Below are 21858 nucleotides of genomic sequence, written 5' to 3'. Positions count from 1 at the left end.
TTTTATACACAATATAGGATAACACAAATATGTGTGTGAAATTCCTTTCTAGATATTTGAATCTTGATCTCTGTCCCCCCACACCCCACACATACTTATACTTATGGAGTGACCACTGCACCAAAGGTATGTGATAGTTTATATACTTTTGAATTCATTGACGTTGTGGAACCATTAATAAATGAATTTATTCCAAGAACATCAACAAATTAAATCTTAATTTATTTAAGCGAAATTACATTCATTTGGGATTTAACATAGATTGAAGATTTAATATATTTTCAACACCATGAGGTGTAGTTCCTTCTTTTTTTTTTTCTAAATTTAAAATTTTAATTTATTATTTTTAAATAAAAAATTTTAGTTTGACCCATCTTCAATTTTAGAATGTAAAATAGGAACCAAATAGGCCCGTGGGCTTCCCCATCATTGGGTAGAACACCCGAATGCAAACACAACCCGACCCGAATACATACCCTTTTTTTTCACTTTTTTGCTTTTGCTCTCCGTACAAAACCCTAAATTGCTTCTCATTCTATTCTCACACTCAATCTCAGCTATACTCTGCTCTCGGAAGAACGCGCTCTCACTCTTCACACTCTTCAGGTATCTCTTTCTCTGCATAAATTCTGTTTGTTTCTGCGGAAAATAATTGCATCGGAAACCTTCGATTTTCCGGGAATGTTTTTTTCTTTGAATCAAATTCGTTATTCAAGGTTTCATTTTTATGTTTGTATTTCATCATTTTTTGGTTGTCAGATCTGAGATCGGAGCGGAACGTTGTTTTTTCCGTGAAGCCATGGCTCTGGTGAGTCTCAATTCTATGCATGTAATCTGTGATTGGTTTTGAATCTGAAAGCACTAGACTTTTATAGAAAATCTGACTAATTATGAAATGGGTCACAAGTTTTGATTGCTTTGCATATTCTGCTGCGTGTTTGATGTGAATTTCAAGTTTTGAAGTTCGTAAAGTTTTGCATTTCAGATATTCAAAAAGTTTATTTGAAAAAAATATACAATCAAAACTATTTTCTTTTTGGTTCCTTATCAAAAGAATGAGGTTTGATTTGTATCTTTTTTATATTTGAAATTGTTTAGTTGTCTGACCCATTTTAGGACTTAGAATACTGAGTTTGATGATGTTTCTGACATGCAATGAGATATGGCTTAAGTGGCACTAAATCCTCTGGTTGTTTCCTTGTCCCAAAAGAATGTGTGGATAGTGGGTGTGTTTTTAACTTACCAGTTTAAAAAAATGACTTGAGATAGAATAGAATGGAGGAAAAGAATACATGGTGCTGACCTAACTAATCTGTCGAGGATTCATAGCAGACCCCAAAAGAATTGGGCTTCTTGTTGTTGTTATTGTTGTTGTATTTTTCTGTGCTAGCACACCAAATCCTCTGGTTCTTTTAGTATAGGGCGGAGGGAGACTGTCCTAATTGTGGTATCTTTTACTTTGAGTACAATCAACTGGTACGTATACCTCCTTGTCGTTACCTATGATGGCTTATTTGTGGAATTTAAATAAGAAACAAAGGATAATTTCTGGATTGATTCGAGGTAATCCGGCCTCCTTAAAAGATAAGTTTGGATGATAAATTTTCTGATGACTTTTATTCCAATAGCCACTGAATTTATACAAGTAGATGGCAACGTTCCAAAGCATAAAATCAGGACCACTAACACAATCGTGATCTGCTTAAACTCCAACTCCTAAAAAATAGAACTAAATAACAACAGACTCCAACTCCTAAAAGCTAGAACAAAATAATAACTCAACGTTAAAAACTACAACTGACATAACATTCAAATATTAACTATCTTAGCATAAATCAAGGAAAACAACACAGCTACTAATCTTCAAAGATCCCACCTGCTTTGCAACAACTTGTGCACGTAACATCAACACTATTTATTTTGGTTTCTATAGAATTGTATCACTTATAGGGGTGACCTTTACCCTTACTGACGAAAAGATGAGGGAGAGTCAAATGAGATGGTTTGGTCATTGATGCACCAGGGAGAATGAGAAAAAAGAGACGACAATTAAGGAAGTAACGTGTAATGTGTTGAATAGAATGAAGTTTTTTTATTTAAATTTTTAAAGATTGCATTGGATGGTGATAATTGTGGCCATCCCTCATTTGTACACATGCAAAGGAAACCGGTGTTGAATCTATTATCCCATCACATTTTATTAGTTTTTGTTTATTTCTGGATTGAATGTATCTGGTGATTTTCCTTGCTAATGGGGCTGTATCATCAATATTACAGATTTTTCATGCTGGGAAGACAAATAAAAATTCTTACAAGACACTTATTGCTGCGGAGTACAGTGGTGTGAAAGTTGAACTGGCCCCAAATTTTCAGATGGGTGTCAGTAACAAAACTCCTGAGTTTCTCAAGATGAACCCTATTGGGAAGGTCTATATTGTGGAATGTTCGGTAATCTATAATGGTATTTGTATGTTAGTTTAGTAAAAGCTTTATTAATAAATCTGGTTTTCTTGTAGATTCCTGTGTTGGAAACTCCTGATGGTCCCATCTTTGAGAGCAATGCTATAGCACGTTATGGTAAGACTGACTTTCCTCTCCCCGCTCACTCATTAATTTTGGGGATCCTCTGAAGGCAGTTGTATTGAAACTTATTTTTTTATCTGTTGTTGCAGTTACTCGTCTGAAGGATGACAATCCTCTCTATGGTTCTTCTCTTATTGATTATGTAAGACATTTATTACTACTAATAATGCTGTATTTCTGTGTTATATGTCTCATTGTTATGCATGCTTGAATTTTCAGGCCCACATTGAGCAGTGGATTGATTTTGCATCACTGGAAATTGATGCTCATCTTCTGTCATGGTATAGACCAAGAATAGGACGTGCAATATACCTTCCTCCGGTGAGTTGCATCTTATATTTTATTGAGGGAATTGTTCTATTTCCTTTTGGCATCTAAAGGTTGACCAAGCCTTATGGAAGACTCAGATAAAGTATAAAAGGAATGAAATGACGAATTTTTTTTCCTTGATATAGAATCAAAATTAACGCAGGCTATTTGCATATTCAACTTAAAAAATATAAGTTTTCATAATCTGCTAATAACGATGCAGTATGCACTGCCCCTATTTGATGTGTACAATGTGTATTTGTGCGAAGGCTGAGGAACAAGCTATTACTTCATTGAAGCGAGCGCTTGATGCTCTAAATGCTCATCTTGCTTCAAACACTTTCCTGGTTGGGCATTCTGTGACCCTGGCTGACATTATTACAACTTGCAATTTATATACGGGCTTCACCCACCTCATGACTAAGAGCTTTACATCTGAGTTCCCTCATGTGGAAAGATACTTCTGGACCATGGTGAATCAACCAAATTTCAAGAAGATTCTGGGAGAGGTGAAACAGGCTGAGTCTGTCATGCCTATCACAAAGAAGCCATCTCAGCCAAAAGAATCTGCAAAACAAAAACCAAAGCCTAAGGATGAACCAAAAAAAGAAGCCAAAAAGGAGGAGCCAGCGAAGCCCAAACCAGAAGCTGGTGAGGAAGAGGAGGCTCCAAAGCCCAAACCTAAGAATCCTCTTGATCTGCTTCCCCCAAGTAAGATGATACTGGATGACTGGAAGAGGCTGTACTCCAACACTAAGACCAACTTCCGTGAGGTTGCTATTAAAGGTATAATAATCTGTTCTTTTGTCATCTTTGTTTGATGATGACATATGGGCATTGGTAGTTTGCATTTAATCTGTCCTTTAGCTTTAGTTCTCCATCTGTTACTTTTCTCAAAAAGTTCCCTTGAAGTTGTCATTTGCTATATTTTAAATGTTTGCATGAACAGTTAAAAAGGAGGTGTGTGTGGATTACATTAGTTGAAGAAATTGACTGGCTTATATACTAAGTATAATTTGTTAAATGTTACCACCTTGGCCAAAGGGGGGTATGTTTCTCCATATGATCTTGTTCTCTACATTATATGACACTTGCAGCATGAACAAATTCTTCATCCTCTTTTCATGTTTGTTGCAGGGTTCTGGGACATGTACGATCCTGAGGGATACTCTCTCTGGTTCTGTGACTACAAGTACAATGATGAGAATACTGTTTCCTTTGTAACACTAAACAAGGTCGGTGGATTTCTTCAGAGAATGGATCTAGCACGCAAATATGCTTTTGGAAAGATGCTTGTGATCGGTTCAGAGCCACCATTCAAGGTGAAGGGGCTGTGGCTTTTCCGTGGGCAAGAGATACCGCAATTTGTGCTTGATGAGTGCTATGACATGGAGCTATATGAGTGGAAGAAGGTTGATATCACAGATGAAGAGCAAAAGGAACGCGTGAGTCAGATGATTGAAGATTATGAACCTTTTGAGGGCCAGCCTCTTTTGGACGCCAAGTGCTTCAAGTGAATGACCCCAATTAGTCCCTGGATTAAAAGTTGTATTTTTGTGTGTTTTTTCTGCTAGAGTTTTTATTGACGCCATCCTAAACAGACTAAGTTTAGTCTTTTTGTGTTTGAGTGGAGGTCTAGTATAATTTATAAGTTTGTTTCTGCTGTTTCAAAATTTTAATTTCTATATGATAGAATCTTTTGTGTTGGATGAATGGTTGCTTGCAGGTATGCAAAATTAAATTAAGAGTTGTCCACCTTTGTATACTAATGGTTTATTATCAGATCAAGTGTTTTCTAATTTCTAATCTTGGTTTTCTGATTTAAGGTTGTACATCTTTGATTCCAATCCTAATTTTAAGTTTCTGGTTTCAGAATAGTAATATTGTCGTTGTGTATCTTGCAATACCCAATAAAAATAAAAAGATTTCATCCAATACAGATTCTCTTTATTTACTACTCTATTTAATAATAACTTTGTAAAAAAATAAAATAAAACAAAACTCTTAAAGGTTTCAATAGTGGGTTTCGTCCCACGTTACTAAGTAGTTTGATGTTAGTTTCATAAGTTTCTAATTTAAAGTTACTTTTGAGCTGGGCTTGGAATTTGTTTTTACATTAATTTATTTTTGGGTTTGGTGCAAGACTGCTCAAATGTTTCTTGCCATATCATCCGCTTGGAACGGGAAGTCTTAGAAACTACTACCAATTTTACTATAAAAGATAACACAACATTAGTTTGTAAGGCAAAAAATTGGAGTACCAATTTTACAGTTACTATAAAAGATTAAAATGTTTTGTAAGGTAAGGAAATCACATTTGTAGTATCTACGGCACCACACATGTTAAAAATGTTGGACCCAGACAACACCACAAATGTAAAAAATGTTGGACCAAGACCAATCTAATCACGCGATCCCTTTTAGAACTGGAAGACGATAGTCACAATACTGAAAATATAGGTTCAGCCCTGCAAAATAAGTAAATTTAGACGACTGCAAAACATATAGTTTTATCAGCATTGCACTAATTTCATTACAAAATTTACAGTTATTAAAGTGATTGATTGTAAGTAGTGCACACAATTGACACTCATAGACCATCATTCATAATTGACCATTTTAACAATGGTTGATTTTTTGTGGAAAAAAAAAAGTTTTTGTACGACAAGCATTTCTGAGTTTTACCTTTAGGCTTTGTTTGGTTGTGATGACAATAGGAATGATGAAAAAGGAGGAGGGGAAAATAGAGAAGAAAATATTAATTCTCTTGTTTGGTTCAGGAGAGAAAACAAGAGGGAAAGAAAACAATGAAGAAAAAAATCACTCTAGGCCCACAAATATTTAGGGGCTGATTAGTAGGGTGTTTTGAACAACAGTTCTCAGTATTTAAACAACTTTATACGTATTTTTACCTACACGTATTTTCAAAAAATACAAAAAACGTTAATAGAACACCAAACGGACCTTTAGGTATTGTTTGGAAGCCCACAAAACTGAGTGATATCATCCTGTTTTCATAACTCATGATCTAAAACTGGTGGGGCTCACGGAAGAGCAGTTGTTTGGATTCCATGACTCTTATTCCGTGACTCAGTTTTCATCGCTCAATTCTCTGATTTTTGAGTGATGAGTTATGGAAATTGAAAACACATTTTAACTGTTTTCAGTTTCTATATCTCATAACTCAATGACATATTTATAATTAAACACACATAGAGGGACCCACAGCCACAACTTTTGACCATTTAACTTTTTTTTTCCCTTTCTTCTCCTGAGTTCGGTCTTCAGTTCTACCTTCTTCTTCTTTTTTTTTTTTTTTTTTTTTTTTTTTTTTTTTTCACTTGTTCGGTCTTCAGTGCTTCCTTTTTTTTTTTTTCTTTTTTTTTTCCCTTCTTCTTTTACTGGTTCAGTCTTCAGCTCTTCCTCTTTTTTTTTTTTTTTTTTTTTTTTTCTCTCTTCTTTTACTGGGTTCAGGTTTTTGGGGTTTTTTTTTTCTTCTTCTTCTTTCACTGGGTTCGGTCTTTAGTTCTTGCTTCTTTTTTTTTTTTTTTTTTTTTCATTGGGGTCGGTGAGTTTGGGTACTGAAAAAAAAAAAATTGCACTGATTGACAAGTATGAGGCCCACAAATAGTGTGAAAAATATTGAGTGATAACAAGTGAGTGATGGTGCCAAACGGGTAGGGTATTTTAAGTAATGAGTGATGAGTGATGAGTAAAGAGTAAAGAGTGATGAGTGATGATTAACAAAAATTGAGTGATGAAAAATATTGATCCAAACAAGCCCTTATCCTCCCGATATTGGAGGAAAACTTAGAAGAGAAAGGGAGAAAAGATGAACAAAGTATTGAATTACACAAATACCCTCAAAAGTTGCCATCCAGATCAAGTAAGTCATTATTACTATTGCATTTGGGTACGGAACAAATTATTAATGTGTTTTGTTTTTTCTAAGCCTGGCTCAATGGGTAGAAAGAATGGAAGTGAAAGCTTGTGAATGTGCGTTTTTTTAATTTTTTATTTATTTTATGGAACAGCGTGTTTTTTATTTATTTATGAAACCCAGTCTACATATTTTATTTTTTAATTTGTGTGTGGGTTTTTTTATGAAAAATAATTTGTGTAATTTTAAAAAAAAAAGTAGAGGTAATACTTATAAGTTATAAATGTATTTTATATATTTGTAGGAAATATAATAAAAAATTATAATGTTTTAATAGTTTTATATAGTAGGGGCATGAGAGTAAATTTATTTGAATTACATTTTCCATCATCTCATTTTTCTTCTCAAACAAACAAATGAATTTTTTATCTTTTTTTTTTTTCTATATATTAGGACATATGTGATTCTTGTTAAGCACATATGTTAATATAGAATTGGTTAATTCTTTGACAAAACGTACTTTACTTATAATTGGGTAGATCTATGATACATTTAATACTTCAAAGAACAAGAGTTTAAGTTTAGTATTGAAGCCTTGCAAATCTGTCCAAGAAACAAGTGAAGAAATGCTGATTCATTAAAGCTCAACAGTTGCTCAACATATACTATCTATCGAGGCTCGACAGATAGCTCGACAGTTGTATCTATCAAGAATTACGAAATTCAGATTTTCAGATCTGATTTTCGACTCATGTTGACATGTATGTGTAGGGTTTCTTTTTTCACAACCCTAGACATATATAAGGCTTATTTTAAAGGCCGTTACATAAGAGAATACAAGGAGAACACATGCAAAAAGTGATTGAGTGCTTATTCTCTTTGAAAGAAGCTACTGCGTCTTTGCGACTTAGAGTTTTGTAACCAAGTGCTTTTTGATCTTCATTGTTGATGAAGTGAAGAACTTTGTAGCCAACATTCTTCTTCTTCAAATTGGTGAGTGAGTCACGTACTGAGATTCGTGCAAAGGAGTTAGTCACATACTGGGATCCATGCATTATTGGTGGCTTTCATATATTGAAGAGTTCAGAGGTTTTGAAGCAGTAGAAGGTTTCTGCTGTAAGTTTATCTACGGGGATTGTAGAGTCTAGGGACAAATGTTTTGTATTAGATCTGAAATTTCTCTTTACTATAGTGAATTGCTTTTTGGGAAAGTTTCCTCCTAGGTTTTTTACTATGAGACTAGTTTGTTTCATTGGTTTTCATGATTCATCATATCTTGTCTTATTTACTTTTCCACTGTGCATGATATTGATGTTTGTTTGTTTTAACAAGTTTTATACATAATAAATCTAATTAACAACTTAGGTTTAACTTGTTAATTCTATCAACCGGGGTTTAAATTTCCCATCACCATACTTCCAACTAAACACATATGAGAGAAAACTAAAGATTGAGTATTAAGAAAATTACCTCTACTTATGCCTCAAAGTGAAATAAAGGAGGGGAAGAGAAGACATTTATTGATTTTTTTTTTAAAATCACATCTATTGATTTTTTTTTTTGGGCAATTGTGTAGCAGTTTAGAAAAAATAAAGATATATGGTGGTACCTAAATCTATGAATGAGAAGTTATAGTATGAGTGTTTTTTTAAAATTCAAAATAAAGAAGAAGGGAATTGGAAAAAAAAAAAAAATTGAAACATGAGAGTAAATTTTTCTCTAACTTGTCATTAACTAGCATTGATGTGGTAGTTTGTGACTAGCTTTTTTAGTTGTGTCATTGCCGCACCTTAGCTAGGAGATTCAGCTACCACAATATGTGGAATTAGTGGAAGCAAGCAATGAGCTTTGTAAAAAAATTTATGTATCAAGGGGAATATGAAGGATAAAGCTAGAGGGATAGAGCATTCTCATCAAGGATGTTATAAATGTTAAAATGCTATTTTTAGCATTTATAATTCCAAAAACCTACTCCATCAAACATGCCATATGCTAAAAAATTTTCCATCTTGCTACAATGCGCTCTCATTTTTGAGAGCGCATTGTAGCAACATGCTATCATTTTTATTAATTTCTTTCTCTCTCTCTTTTGTGCTTGTCTCCTTCCCAAGTCTCTTCTCTCTTCTCTCTCCTCTCTCACTTCTCCTCTGTCACACCATCTCACCCAAGCTTCTTCCTCTCCCTCTCACCATCTCAGCCAACTCTTTCACCACTGCAATCCAGAAAATACCCAAAAAATACCGCCATTGCAATCCAAAAAATACTAGAAAGAACCCCACTGCAATCACACAGACCACAACCAAAAAACCAGAAAATTAGCACAGAAAAATACCTAAAACCTCACTAAAAATACCTAGAAAATACCACAAAAAAAAAAAAAAAACACAGAAAAACAACTTCCAAAAATCAATCCTGAAACTCCCTTTGTACACACCAAAAATAGCCCTAAAACCCAGCAACAAACCATTGAAAAACCTTCAAAATCTTATTGCAAATCCATTGCTGAGATTGTGTGCGGTGGTTGGTGTTGGCATTGGCTGGGTTCAGTGGTGGAACGGGGAGGCTTTGCCTTGTTTGGATCGAAGGGATTGAAGTCTAGATAGGCTCGGATCGGGTTTGAATTCAGAGATAAAGTAGAGAATGAGGTTGTTGAGTGCTGTGGTTGGAGGTGATGAGCTTGAAAAGCTCTGGCCATAGAGGTTTAGAAGGAGAGCTTAGTTTTAGAGAGAGAGCTCGAAGGGGTGAGAAGTGTTTTAGGCCGATGGAGAGGGTGAGACTTAGGGTCAAACCACCGTGGAGTGGGTAAGTGACTGTGCAGAGATGGAGCTTGGTGGTCAGCCATGGAGCACCAGTTTGAGAGCAGAAGATCATAGAGAGGGAGAAGGTTCTAGTCTTCTAGATCTATTGGGTTTTGACAGAGGGAGAGAGAGAGAGAGAGAGAGACAGAATAAAAAATGAGTAAAAAGTAAAAAATAAAGAATATTTAAATAAAGTGGTAAAAAAATAGAAGTTTTGATGTAGGGTGTATTGTAAAATGATGTGTCAAATGCTATAAAGTTGATTTTTCAGATGGTAAATGCTAAAATTTTTAAAACCCTTGATGAGAATGCTCTTATTAACGCTATCAATCACCAGAGACCTTCTTATTAGACCAGGTTTGGTCATGTTATACTAGAAATTTGTCATTTGTCAAGTACTTTACAAAACTGGAGTTTTAGGCCTATTAAAAGAGGATAATCAACTAGCTCATTTATTTGCTAGAAGAACAGTTTAATTTGTAGATCTTAATGTGTGGATATAAGATCTTTCACTAGATTTGGATGATATATTCCAAAATAATTTAGTTTATTAATAAAATTTGCTCACCTTTTTTCTTAAAAAAAGAAAAGAAAAAATAGGCTACAACTAGGATGAATAACATGTGTTATTAACATGTGCATTTGCATATGACTTGCCAAACCTTATTTAAGTGTGTGATAGGAGTCTTGTAGTTTAATTGATTAGCACCTCATGATTTTATTATATATAGAAAAATAATAAGTAAGTTAATGAAGTAACTCATTAACAAGTTTAAGCTAATGAGGTGTGTAAGGGTTTGACAACTTAACTAATGAAGTATTACTATGTGAGTCATTGAGTGTTGTTTTATTTTATTTTTTTATTTTATAAAACTATTCATTATAAAATTATTATTTTTATTAGTATAGTTGTTTCTTTACATTTTTAATGATCGCATATTTAATATGCTCCTTTCCTGCCCCCTTCCCCTTGTGTTATTTCCCATTTGTGTTCTGAATCGATGGGAATAATTCGATTACCCAAAAAAAAAAAAAAGCTCCATTCCTGCTGTGGTGGAAGTTTCCTTAATTTCTACACTCATACGTGTTTTTGGATTTTTTTTTCGCAATATAATTAATCAGGTGTAATTTCTGAGCCATTAGATCAAATTAATTGAGTGCTGGGATGAATCAAAAAGCCAAAGTGAGTGAAGAGGTCGAAGTTTTATTTCTATATTCGCATTTTCTTTCCACAGACATAGTTATTAGCCTAAACGAAATTATGAAGAAGTCAAGGTTTGTTATGTTGGATTTGTATGTTTTACTTTGGTTACCTCCATAGCCTATAATCAACAATAGAAAAATAATTTGTTTTTCGTGACATGAGTAATAGATAAAAAAGTAATAAAAAAGAATATTTAAATGAAAAGCTAAAAATCTTAGATGCTTTGATGTTGGGTGTATTATAAAGTGAGTTGTTAAAATAAATAAAATAGTTTTTTAAGTTGCTAAAAGCTATAATTTTTAGCAACTTTAATGTGAGGGCTTATTTGTGAACAAGCTTGTAAACATTTTTCTTAAAGAAAAACAAGCTTGTAAACAAGAAAACTTGATTTCACTATATATAATATTATATTTTTACATGTAATTTTGTATAAAAATATATTTTTATATATATATATATATATTTGAATGGATTGTATAAGTTTTTAAATATGTTCATATAATTTTAATTATTATTTATAGTTTCACAACCACCTTCTACTCTTCTTTTATCATATATATATATATATATATATAATTATTATTTATCTGTATATATTAAGAGGATTCCGAAAGTTAATTATTGCTTTTTTTCCGGTCAAAAATACCCTTAAATTAATTAACCAACAACTTAAAAGTTGGGTTAAAATAGTAAATTGGCAAAAGAAAGTTAGTTATTGTTTTTTCTTACTATTAAAAATACCCCTACTTATAACTTAAAAATGGGGTTAAAATAGTAAATTGACAAAAATAATAAATTCCTACTTCTACGTTGAAATACCTTCCTGCTTCTAATAAACTCCTACTTTTACGTTGATTTAAATTCCTACTTCTACCCACTAACTTCCTACAAAATAGAACCGCTCTTTTGTTAGTTTTAAAACTCCTCCAATCTACAAAACTCACTCTACGTTTTTTTTTTTTTTTTTTACTTCATCACACCATTTTTTTTTGTGATTGGAAAAAGTAGAAATCCCAAATTATAATAAATATAAATTATTAATCGTTACCAAAAAAATAGAAAAGCCTCTAGAGACTAGTAGTTTATTAATAATATATAAATAATCCATTTATAGTAAAAAAACAAAAATATATAAGTATGATTTTACTATATATATATATATATATATATAAAAGTAAGTTAATCTAGAAACTTCGAATAAGTTTAAACTAATAAGGTGTAAGTTTTACAGGTTTTAGCTAATGAGTATTGCTGATGGCCTTTGTTTTTTGGGTTTTACTAACTTATGCATTAGAGTATATGGTCGTTATATTTTGTCATTGGTATAGTTACCTTTGTCTCCAATCTCCATATTTCGTAGGGAATATAGTCGCTTCCTGCCTTCCTTCTTGCTGTGATCCGAGCTTTCTCCTTTTTTATTTTTTTATTATTCTATACTAAAGTGTTTCGGAAATTTAAGCAAAAAAAAAAAAGAAAAAAAAAGTGTTTCGGAATTGATGAGGTGCCATTAGATTGAAGTAAATGAATGGCTGGGACGAATCAAGTCGGCTTGGATTAAATTTTTTTTTTTTTTTTTTTCACTTTCTTCAATTGGGTTGCCATTAGATTGAAGTAAATGAACGGCTGGATGATATTTTCCATTACGCTAAGCTACGTAAATGAATGGCTAGGATGAATTAAGTTGACTTCGATGATTTGCACATGAGCTGGATGGTTTTTTTCGTTTTTGAGTGAGTTGTGAGTTCAGTTAGTACAATTTGAGACGCGGACTGGACACTTTTTTTTTTTTTTGGCTGAATGGACTGGACACTTTGACACAAGGCCAATCCATTTTTCTAATCCGTTGAAGTAAATGAACGGCTTGTATGATTTTTTTACTTGTCAATTATTTTTAGTTGTGCTGACCGTGCAACTGAATCCTCTTTTTTATTTTGATGGGCTACAGTCTTTTTTTAATCGGCTTATTCTATTAAAACTGAAATTTTTTTACTCAAAATACGGTAGATAAAGGTAAAAGTTAGCTGAAATAGTACAGTGAGACTTATAAATAGTACCAAAATGTGCAGTAGGCCTATAAATAATAGCAAAAATAAACTGAATAATAAAATAAGTTAGCAAAAATAATATTTGCCAAACACAACTTAAGATTGCTACAATCTTCCTTTAATTACTTTATTTTTAAATTCTCAAATACCTCTCTCCTTCTCTCTCTGATAGATTGTGCAGCTTCATTAGCTTCTACGCTAAGCCCCCGTCTTCTAAATTCATCAACAAATTGGAATGGGACGATCTATGCCCAAGCTTTCATACTCCTCTCCTCCTTATAGGGGGTAATAAACAGAACAGTAGCTATAGTTAATCTTTTTTTATAATAAAACCAAATACTAAGGGCAACTCATAAAAATAAAAAGAAACGTAATACGTAAAAGTGTGCTCTTTCTTTGTATTTTTATATACAAAATGATCATTTGAAATATACACAAATTCTAGTGTAAAAGAGTATTTCCATTTTGAACAACTAAAGACAAACATACAAACATGTAAGGAAGAAAATATAGAAAATATTGAGTATTAAGAAAATTACCTCTACTTAAGCCTCAAAGTGAAATAAAGGAGGGGAAGAGGAGACATTTATTGATTTTTTCTTTTTAATCACATCTATTGATTTTTTTTTTTTTGGGCAATTGGGTTGTAGTTTAAAAAAATAAAGATATATGGTAGTACCTAAATCTATGGATGATAAGTTATAGTATGAGTGTTTTTTTAATTCAAAATAGAGAAGAAGGGATTTGAAAAAAAAAAAAAATTAAAACGTGAGAGTAAATTTTTCTCTAACTTGTCATTAACTGGCATTGGTGTGGTGGTTTGTGACTAGCTTTTTTAGTTGTGTCATTGCAGCACCTTAGTTAGAAGATTCAGTTACCACAATATGTGGAATTAGTGGAAGCAAGCAATGAGCTTTGTAAAAACAGTTATGTATCAAGTGGAATATGAAGGATAAAACTAGAGGGTTATTAACGCTATCAATCACCAGAGACCTTATTAGACCAAGTTTGGTCATGTTATACAAGAAATCTGTCATTTGTCAAGTACTCTACAAAACTGGAGTTTTAGGCCTATTAAAAAGGGGTAATCAGCCAGCTCATTCATTTGCTAGAAGAACAGTTTAATCTGCAGATCGTAATGTGTGGATATAAGATCTTCCACTAGATTTGGATGATGTATTCTAAAATAATTTAGTTTATCAATAAAATTTGCTTATCTTTTTTCTCAAAAAAAGAAAAGAAAAAAATAGCTACAACTAGGATGATTAACATGTGCGTTACATATGACTTGCTAAACCTTACTTAAGTGTGTGTTAGGGCCTTATAATTTAATTGATTAACACCTCATGATTTTATTATATATAGGAAAATAATAAATTAATGAAGTAACTCATTAACAAGTTTAAGCTAATGAAGTGTAAGGGTTAGACAACTTAACTAGTGAAGTATTACAATGTGAGTCACTGAGTTTGTTTTATTTTATAAAATTATTCTGTACCAAATTATTTTTTTATTGGTATAGTTGTTTGTTTACATTGTTAATGATCGCATATTTAATATGCTCCATTCCTGCCCCCTTCCCCTTCCCCTTGTGTCATGCAATTCCTAGGATGAAACTCATATTTAATTGATTTGATTATTTTATAGAGCCATTTGACATAATTAAAAAAAAAAAAATTTAAAAATTTCAAATACCTGCGTGTGGGAATATGTCCCACATCGGTTGTGTTGCATGGTGTGCGTGTGTTTATAACCAACTCTGTGACTCTAACTGCAACTTGCAGTTTTGAGATTGGCATGTTGGACGAAATGAATGGCTTTGTGCTTGGGATATGTTATGTTGAAAATGTTTATTCGGACAGTGTTGAAAATGTAATGATGTTTATACCGGAACTGAAAAATGTTTATTCGGTTCGGAAAAATGTTTATTCGGACAGTGTTTATTCCGGACTGAAAGTTGAAAATGATGTTTACGGATTGTGTTGAAAATGTTTATTCCGGACCAATCCGGACAGAATTGTGTGTTGAAAATGTTTGGACCAATCCGTTTGGTTTGAAAATGTTATGTTTGGATGTTTGGAATGTCCCAATCCGCTTGTCCCAAATGTAGTATAAATTGGAATAGCATTAGCTAAGCTAAGCTTCTTTTAAATTCATCAACAAATTGGAATGGGACGATCTATGCACAAGTTTTCATACTTCTCTCCACCTTATAGCGGGTAACAAACAGAACAATATCTATGGTTAACCTTTTTTGTTTTTGTTTTTGTTTTGTTTTGGTCCCCTTTTGATACAATTTCTTTTCCTTGGTAACAGTGAAGAAAAAATGCTGCTTCAGCTTGATCTTGCTGGGAAAGGGGCATACCTACTGACGGTCATTGTTTTGCTACTTTTGTATATACAAAAGTGTAAACGTAACCGCAGATGTGGTCGCCATGTCCGAACTACCAACCGTGTCAACGTCGTCCGTGGTGATAATGGAGGCGAAACCATCAGGGGTCAAATTATTCCGAGAGTCCGTGCCGATGTTGCCGGTGGTGAAGTCGGCGATACAACGGGCGGTCAATACGCTGGGGAAGTCCATTTCAATGTTGCTGGTGATGATGACGGCGGTACCATCAACGGCGAAATTGATATGGGTCCAACTTCACTTGCTGCCACTATGCCTTTTTGAATTTAATTAACAAAATTTTTTTTAAATGTTTTAAGTCTAGTGTGGCATTTGGCGGCTAAGGCGCTGTTTATTTTAGTTAAATAGGTGTGTGAGGTTTTGCAAGTTTTCTCACGTACTGTGTTACGTGTAGGAATTCTTGTAATTTATGCATAATTTTTGTAATTCTTCGTCTGAATTGGTAATTGTAATTGGACAGATGCAATAATTTCACTATGCTATGACTATGAGCTGACCTGATTGGCCAATTCATTATCCAAATTCCACTTCTGAATAGTATTTAATTATGACAGGTTTTACTTTTATCCGATCCGAATTGCAGTAATTTAAACATTAATGACACGTCTAACTCTCATCTTAAAATGACATTATATGGGGGCAGAGCTTGTGTTTCAGTGAAAATTTTCACTGAGTACGACAGAATTTGAACACATGTTTAAAAATATACTCATCTGCTATTTAACGTGTTTAGTGAAAACTTTCAGACACAAGCCGCAGGAAAATGCTTTTGAAGTACTTCCGTCTAAAAAGGCGCTTCCCAAAATTTTTGGTAAGTCAAAGTTATGGGCCCCACAACCATATAAATCTCTCCGTCTGTCAGACTCTCACAATCTCAGTCATACCGATTTCCACTGAGACAGCTCGGAATTCCAATATTATCGCACGACATAGAGAATCTGTAAGAGGTCATCATTTTACTGAATTTGTTTAGTATTCTATGTTTGATTATTTCAGTGGCATCTTTTTGGTTTTGGGTTGATTTCGTTTTTGTAACTATGAAGTTATGCGATTTTGATTGGAAACTATCAATTTCTTTTCGGTAGTTATGTGCGTGGAATTGGTGTTGAGGAGAAATTAAATTACATTTACTAATTTGAATGGTTGACTTTTTTGAAATGTTTCGCTTTTGAATCAAACGCGTCACTTTTCAATTCAATTCTTTTTAAAGGTTTCATTTTTATTATCGTTTTTGTTTTTTTGGTGTTCAGATCTGAGATCGGAGCAAAGCGTTTTTCCGTGAAGCCATGGCTGTGACGTGTCTCGATCCTATGTATGTAATCTGTTATGGATTTTTTTCTCTTTGGGAAATTTTTTGTGTGGTAAAGATGTGTTTGGTTGCCCAGAAAACCGTCTGGTAAAAGAAAAAATTTATTTTTGAATCTGAAAGCACTAGACTTTTATTGAATCTGACTAATTATGATATCATTTCGTTAGCCTTATTAGTTAGCACTAAGCAATTACCGTACAATTGGTCACAAATTTGATTGCTTTGCATAGTATGCTGCTTGCTTGATGTCAATTTAAATCTCTGAAGTTTCCAAAGTTTTACATTTCAAATGAATATATAGTTTTCTTTTTTGCACTTGTAATAAAAAAATATTTTGATTCGAAATCTTTTGGTTCTGTGTTAACGGCAGAGGGAGAATGGCTCAACCGTTGCACAATTTCTATAATCAGTGTCCTTTATTTTGGTTTCTATAGAATTGTATTACTAAAATCGCATACTGCTAATCTATATATAGAGTTTGTGGTTATCTGTACAACTGATCGGGTGTTTGTTTTATAAAATGCTTTTCTGATCAGTCTGTTATTATTGTAGGTTCCTGTGTTGGAAACATCTCATGATTCAGGATTTGAGATTGAGAGCAATGCTATAGCACGTTATGGTAAAGACTATAGACTTTCTTTCCCTAACCCATTAATTTTGGCGATCTTTTGAAGATGGTTATGTTGGAACTTATGGGCTTTTTATCTATTGCTGCAGTCACTCGCTTGAAAACTGACAATCCTCTATATGGCTCTTCTCATATTGATTATGTGAGACTGTTATTACTACTGATTCTACTCTCTCTCTCTCTCTCTCTCTCTGAATACGTGTGTTATGATGCTTAATATTATGTATGCTTGAATTTTCTGGTCCACATAGAGCAGTGGATTGATTTTGCATGCTAATATTCTAACGTGGTTTATACCAAGAATTGGACATGCACTGTACCTTCCTCCAGTGAGTCACATTTTAATTTATTATGGAATTGTTCTATTTCCTTTTTGCCATTAAATGATGACCAAGCTTTATGGAAAACTTAGAAGAATTATAAAAGGAATGAAGTGAGGAATTTTTTTTTTCTCTTGATGTAAAATAAAAATCAATGTGGGAGTTCAAAATCACTTTTGACTTTTTGTAATTCGAATCTAGACTCAGGTTATAAAACTAGATCATGGAGTTCAAATTTGCGGGCATGTCTCTCCAATCCCAGAAAATTAACCTCTTTCCTGGAAAATCTGTCTCTCTCTACACCACCTCCATCTTGTAGCTCGAGTTTCATAGAGAAGTTGTAAGAGCTCTGGATTTCACTTATTACTGAGATTTGTTTAGTATTATATGTTTGCTTCCTTGGGGTGGGGTGGGGGGGGGGGGGGGGGGTGTTCTTTGTGGTATTGGGATACACACAAAATCTGTTTGTTTCTGCAGAAAATTATTCCATAGAAAATCTTCAATTTTCCAAAAAAGTTCTCCTTTGAATCAGATGCGTTATTTCAATTAAATTCTTTTTAATGGTTTCATTTTTGTTTTTCAATTAAATTCTTTCTAGAGGCTTCAATGTCTCTGGCAAGTAAGGAGGGATAGTGAATTCATTGTCAATTCATCCCTCCGTTATTCGCTTTTGCCCTGTTTCTGTTTGTCTTCTCTGGGCTTGCTTTTCTTTGGATTATTTGAGATTCAGATTGATTCCCAGTCTCTGTTGTGTTTCCGTTTTCATATCAGTTCTCTTCTTATTTATCTTTCACTTTGTTCCCTTAGTCTCCTTCGTCAATCCTCTTTTTATTTCCTGTTTATATGTTCTCTTCATATTTTCTGTTTTCTTTAGTCTTTCGAATTTCTATCATCTTTTACATCATGTTGATTTTGTCTTGACTTACTATTTGTTCTTGATCCATGTGCATAATTCACGATCTTAATATTTTTTTTTCCTTGGTTAGTGTCTGACAGCCACTTTCAACCTATTCATTATTAAAATTTATTGTTTTAACTTGGGTGTGCTAGCACGCCAAATCCTCTGGTTCTGCATGTTGAGGGCAGCAGGAGACTGGCTCAACTGCAGCACATCTTCACGGTAAAGATGTGTTTGGTTGCCCAGAAAACTGTTTGGGAAAAGAAAAGTTTTGTTTTTGAATTTCATTGAATCTGACTAATTATGACCTCATTTCGTTAGCCTTGTTAGTTAGCAATTACTATAAAATTGGTCACAAATCTGATTGCTTTGCATATATTGCTGCTTGTTTGATGTGAATTTCAATTTTTGAAGTTCTTAAAGTTTTTCATTTCAGATCAAAAGATTTTCCTTTTTATTTTTATTTTTTGAAGATGCGATGAAAAGTTCTTTATTTATTTCTTTTCTAAATGTCTTGGTTTGAAATAAAATGTCTTGGTTTGAAATTATTTAGCATTCTGACCCAATTTAGGACTAAGAATTCTGAATTTTGATGGTTCTAACATGCCAATGAGGTCTGGCTCAAGTGGCAATTCCTTGACCCATATGAATGTTGTGGGTGCTTGTGTATCTTACCAATTAAAAATAATAATAATAAATAGAAATAATATTGCTTTATCTGGGTGTGCTACCACACCAAATCCTCTGGTTTTGGATGTTAAGGGCGGAGGGAGAATGGTTGAACCGTGGCACATTTACTATAGTCAGTGTTCTTTATTTTGGTTTTGATAGAATTGTATTACTCTCTTTTCTCCCCAATTAAAGGCTGCATTTGGATGCATATAATTGTGAAAATCCTTAGTATGCATATGCAACTACAGGAAACCACCGTTAAATCCATTAACCCATCACAATTGATTAATCTTGTTTGTTTCTGGATTGAATGCATTTATAATTTGTTGCTCTTCCTTTGCTAATAAGGCTGTATGATCTATATTGTAGATCTTGCATGGAGTGAAGAAAGAAAAATTTATAGTATTTTTAATATTTTTCTATTTGAATTATTTGTGATTAGTAACATGTTTCTTTATAAGACTTATTTATTTAAATTTATCTTATATCAATCTCTAACATTACTTAATTCTTTGGGCCTATTTAATAGTGAAACAAAAAATGTAAACTAAAATTCTTTTAATATCTCCCAAAAATATTAATAAAAAAAAAACAATTTTTGCCTCCCAAATTTGGGGCCTTTCTCTAGTAAAGGGCTCTAGGCAAAGGAATAATTGGCCTAGGCCTAGGGCCTGCACTGAGGCTCAATTGAAATTCTCTTAGTACAGGAGAATGGAGGATAGCTTCATAATGAACAAAGTTTGGAGAGAAACTTTTCAAATTTTTCGTATATATCTTTTTTTTGTTTGAATTTTAAAAATCTAACTGTTAAATTTTATGTTTCTTAAGTTTTTAACATGCATATCAAATTTCGTTCAAATTGGATGTTATTTACTATTCGATCAATGAACTTATATTTTATACATAATTTTTTATCATAAAAATTTAAAATTTTAACATTTGTTTGATGATATAGTAATTGATCTTTGATCTTTTTGAAAATTTATAAATATGAAGGATATAATAAGAATATGTCATTCAAAGTTAGATTTTTAAAATTTACGCAATTGAGTATAATAGGCTATAGCCTATGCCTATACGTACACCTTAGGTTTGGCAGCTTTATTGTTATGTGTAGCTTATCAGTTTATCAATATACTCATCAAATATATTCAGTTATTAGTCTATTTAATTTGTTAATTGAATGAGATGAGTCCCGGGTGACTTGAGCTAATTATCACTTTATCACTTACCTTTACAGCTTTTATGCTTTACTCTAGTTTTTAAATTATTTTTTTATGTCAGTGTTTCAATCTATCAGTGTTTCATTTTGTTTGTCACGTACGCAGCAAATGTTCCGCGTAATATACGCGTAAAGACTAACTAGTACAAAAGGGTTAACAATCCTTAAGTCAAGACAAATACACAAATGAATGATTCATGATTTTTCTTCGATAAACTACAACCCTTTAGGCCTGATAATGTTATTTAAACAACAATTTTTGTTGTTTAAACAACATAATACGTATTTTTACAACACTTATTCAGCTACACATATTTTCACAACACTTAAACAGCAATACTATAATAACATTACCAAATGGCTTCTAAGTCATCAACGGCGAAAATGTAGTTAACACAGTCTGAGATATATATAACAAATGGTTCCAACTTATTATAAAAAAAAAAGAAAAAAAAAAGACAGGCTAAACATAAAGAGTATTTGCCTTTGATTGTGATGTATGACATTGTGATATATTTGTGTGATGGCCAAGAATTAGACCTTTTGAGTTGTGCTAACCCATGTCAGGTAAACGTAAAACAAAAAGTAAAAGTAAATACGGGATTAGAAGGATGAGAAAACCAGTTAAAAAAGTACAGAGTATCCACTAAACAAATAATTAAAAAAAATATGGAAAAAATAATAGGATGCCTTAAAAATGACTGGTTTATAAAATATTTTTAGAAACTTTTTATAAGAAAAAACAAGTAATTGAACTTTTAAAAATTAACGGTTTATTTTGAAAAGGAATTTGCAACTATTAAAGGTTTAATAGATATCTTTAATGCAACTATTAATAAATTATTTTAAGAAAATTTTATATTATTTTTATGAAAAATTTAAAATAATTGTCAAAATATTAATTACTTTTTTTTTTTTTATAATTTAAAAAAAAATTTATTTGCTAAAAATTGCGTTTAAAACATTAGTTAATATTTCCTTAAAAAAGAATAAGAATGCTACAACCACGTAAACATACATAATTTTTGTAACAACTTCCGACGTAAACATACCTACACTATGATTTCAGCTGGCACGTTTTTGTCTCGTTAAGAAGGATCTGAATAAAGAGGCTAGGTATTAGCTTTATCTGGATCTAGAAAACATATATTGAGAATAGTGTTATCTGGATTGAGGAAACTTCTTGTATAATAATAATAATTTTTTATCGGAGACATTCTATCGTATACTTTAAAGTTTAAATAAATAAATAATAAAAAACAAGAAGTCCGTACAAGTATTTGCTGACTTTCAAAACTTTAGGTTATTACATAGGTTTAGATGCATGTTTTTAATTTTTTAATAATATTATACGTCTTTTTATATATATTTTTTATTTATATATATTTTTAAAAAATACAAATAATATTACTAAAACAACGTTATGAAACAACACTTTGTATGTAGATTTTTGTAGCAATATTTGTTGCATTCTAAATGGTATCTTTTGTTGTTTCTAAAAAAAAAAAACAAAAGATGGTATCTTTTGTCTTTTGTACACAGACTAAGAGTATCTCTAATGGTGTAGCTAAACCAAAATT

General features: G+C 32.4%; 1 protein-coding gene and 1 long non-coding RNA gene across 2 annotated transcripts; both read left to right on the top strand.

Moving 5' to 3' along the window:
* Nucleotides 1-437: 437 nt before the first annotated feature.
* On the top strand, nucleotides 438-4698 carry LOC142619646 (elongation factor 1-gamma-like). The gene is made up of 8 exons (XM_075792850.1): nucleotides 438-606; nucleotides 760-808; nucleotides 2278-2427; nucleotides 2517-2577; nucleotides 2673-2725; nucleotides 2803-2904; nucleotides 3162-3678; nucleotides 4030-4698. The coding sequence occupies exons 2-8, from the start codon at nucleotides 800-802 to the stop codon at nucleotides 4407-4409; spliced, it is 1272 nt and encodes a 423-aa protein (XP_075648965.1). The 5' UTR covers nucleotides 438-606; nucleotides 760-799; the 3' UTR covers nucleotides 4410-4698.
* Nucleotides 4699-15987: 11289 nt separating this feature from the next.
* LOC142622782 (uncharacterized) lies at nucleotides 15988-17550 on the top strand. The gene is made up of 4 exons (XR_012841962.1): nucleotides 15988-16176; nucleotides 16480-16541; nucleotides 17091-17157; nucleotides 17256-17550. It is a non-coding gene; the product is annotated as an uncharacterized LOC142622782 (long non-coding RNA).
* Nucleotides 17551-21858: the final 4308 nt, after the last annotated feature.

This window comes from Castanea sativa, chromosome 1, assembly GCF_040712315.1.
Source record: "Castanea sativa cultivar Marrone di Chiusa Pesio chromosome 1, ASM4071231v1".
In the NCBI taxonomy this organism is placed as follows: Eukaryota; Viridiplantae; Streptophyta; class Magnoliopsida; order Fagales; family Fagaceae; genus Castanea; species Castanea sativa.
This window is presented reverse-complemented; position numbering and strand designations above follow the sequence as displayed.

Excerpts from the sequence above, each read along its gene's own strand:
- LOC142619646 (XM_075792850.1), top strand. Across the intron at positions 2,578-2,672 it reads CAATGCTATAGCACGTTATG|TTACTCGTCTGAAGGATGAC; the intron begins GTAAGACTGACT and ends CTGTTGTTGCAG. Across the intron at positions 2,726-2,802 it reads GTTCTTCTCTTATTGATTAT|GCCCACATTGAGCAGTGGAT; the intron begins GTAAGACATTTA and ends TTGAATTTTCAG.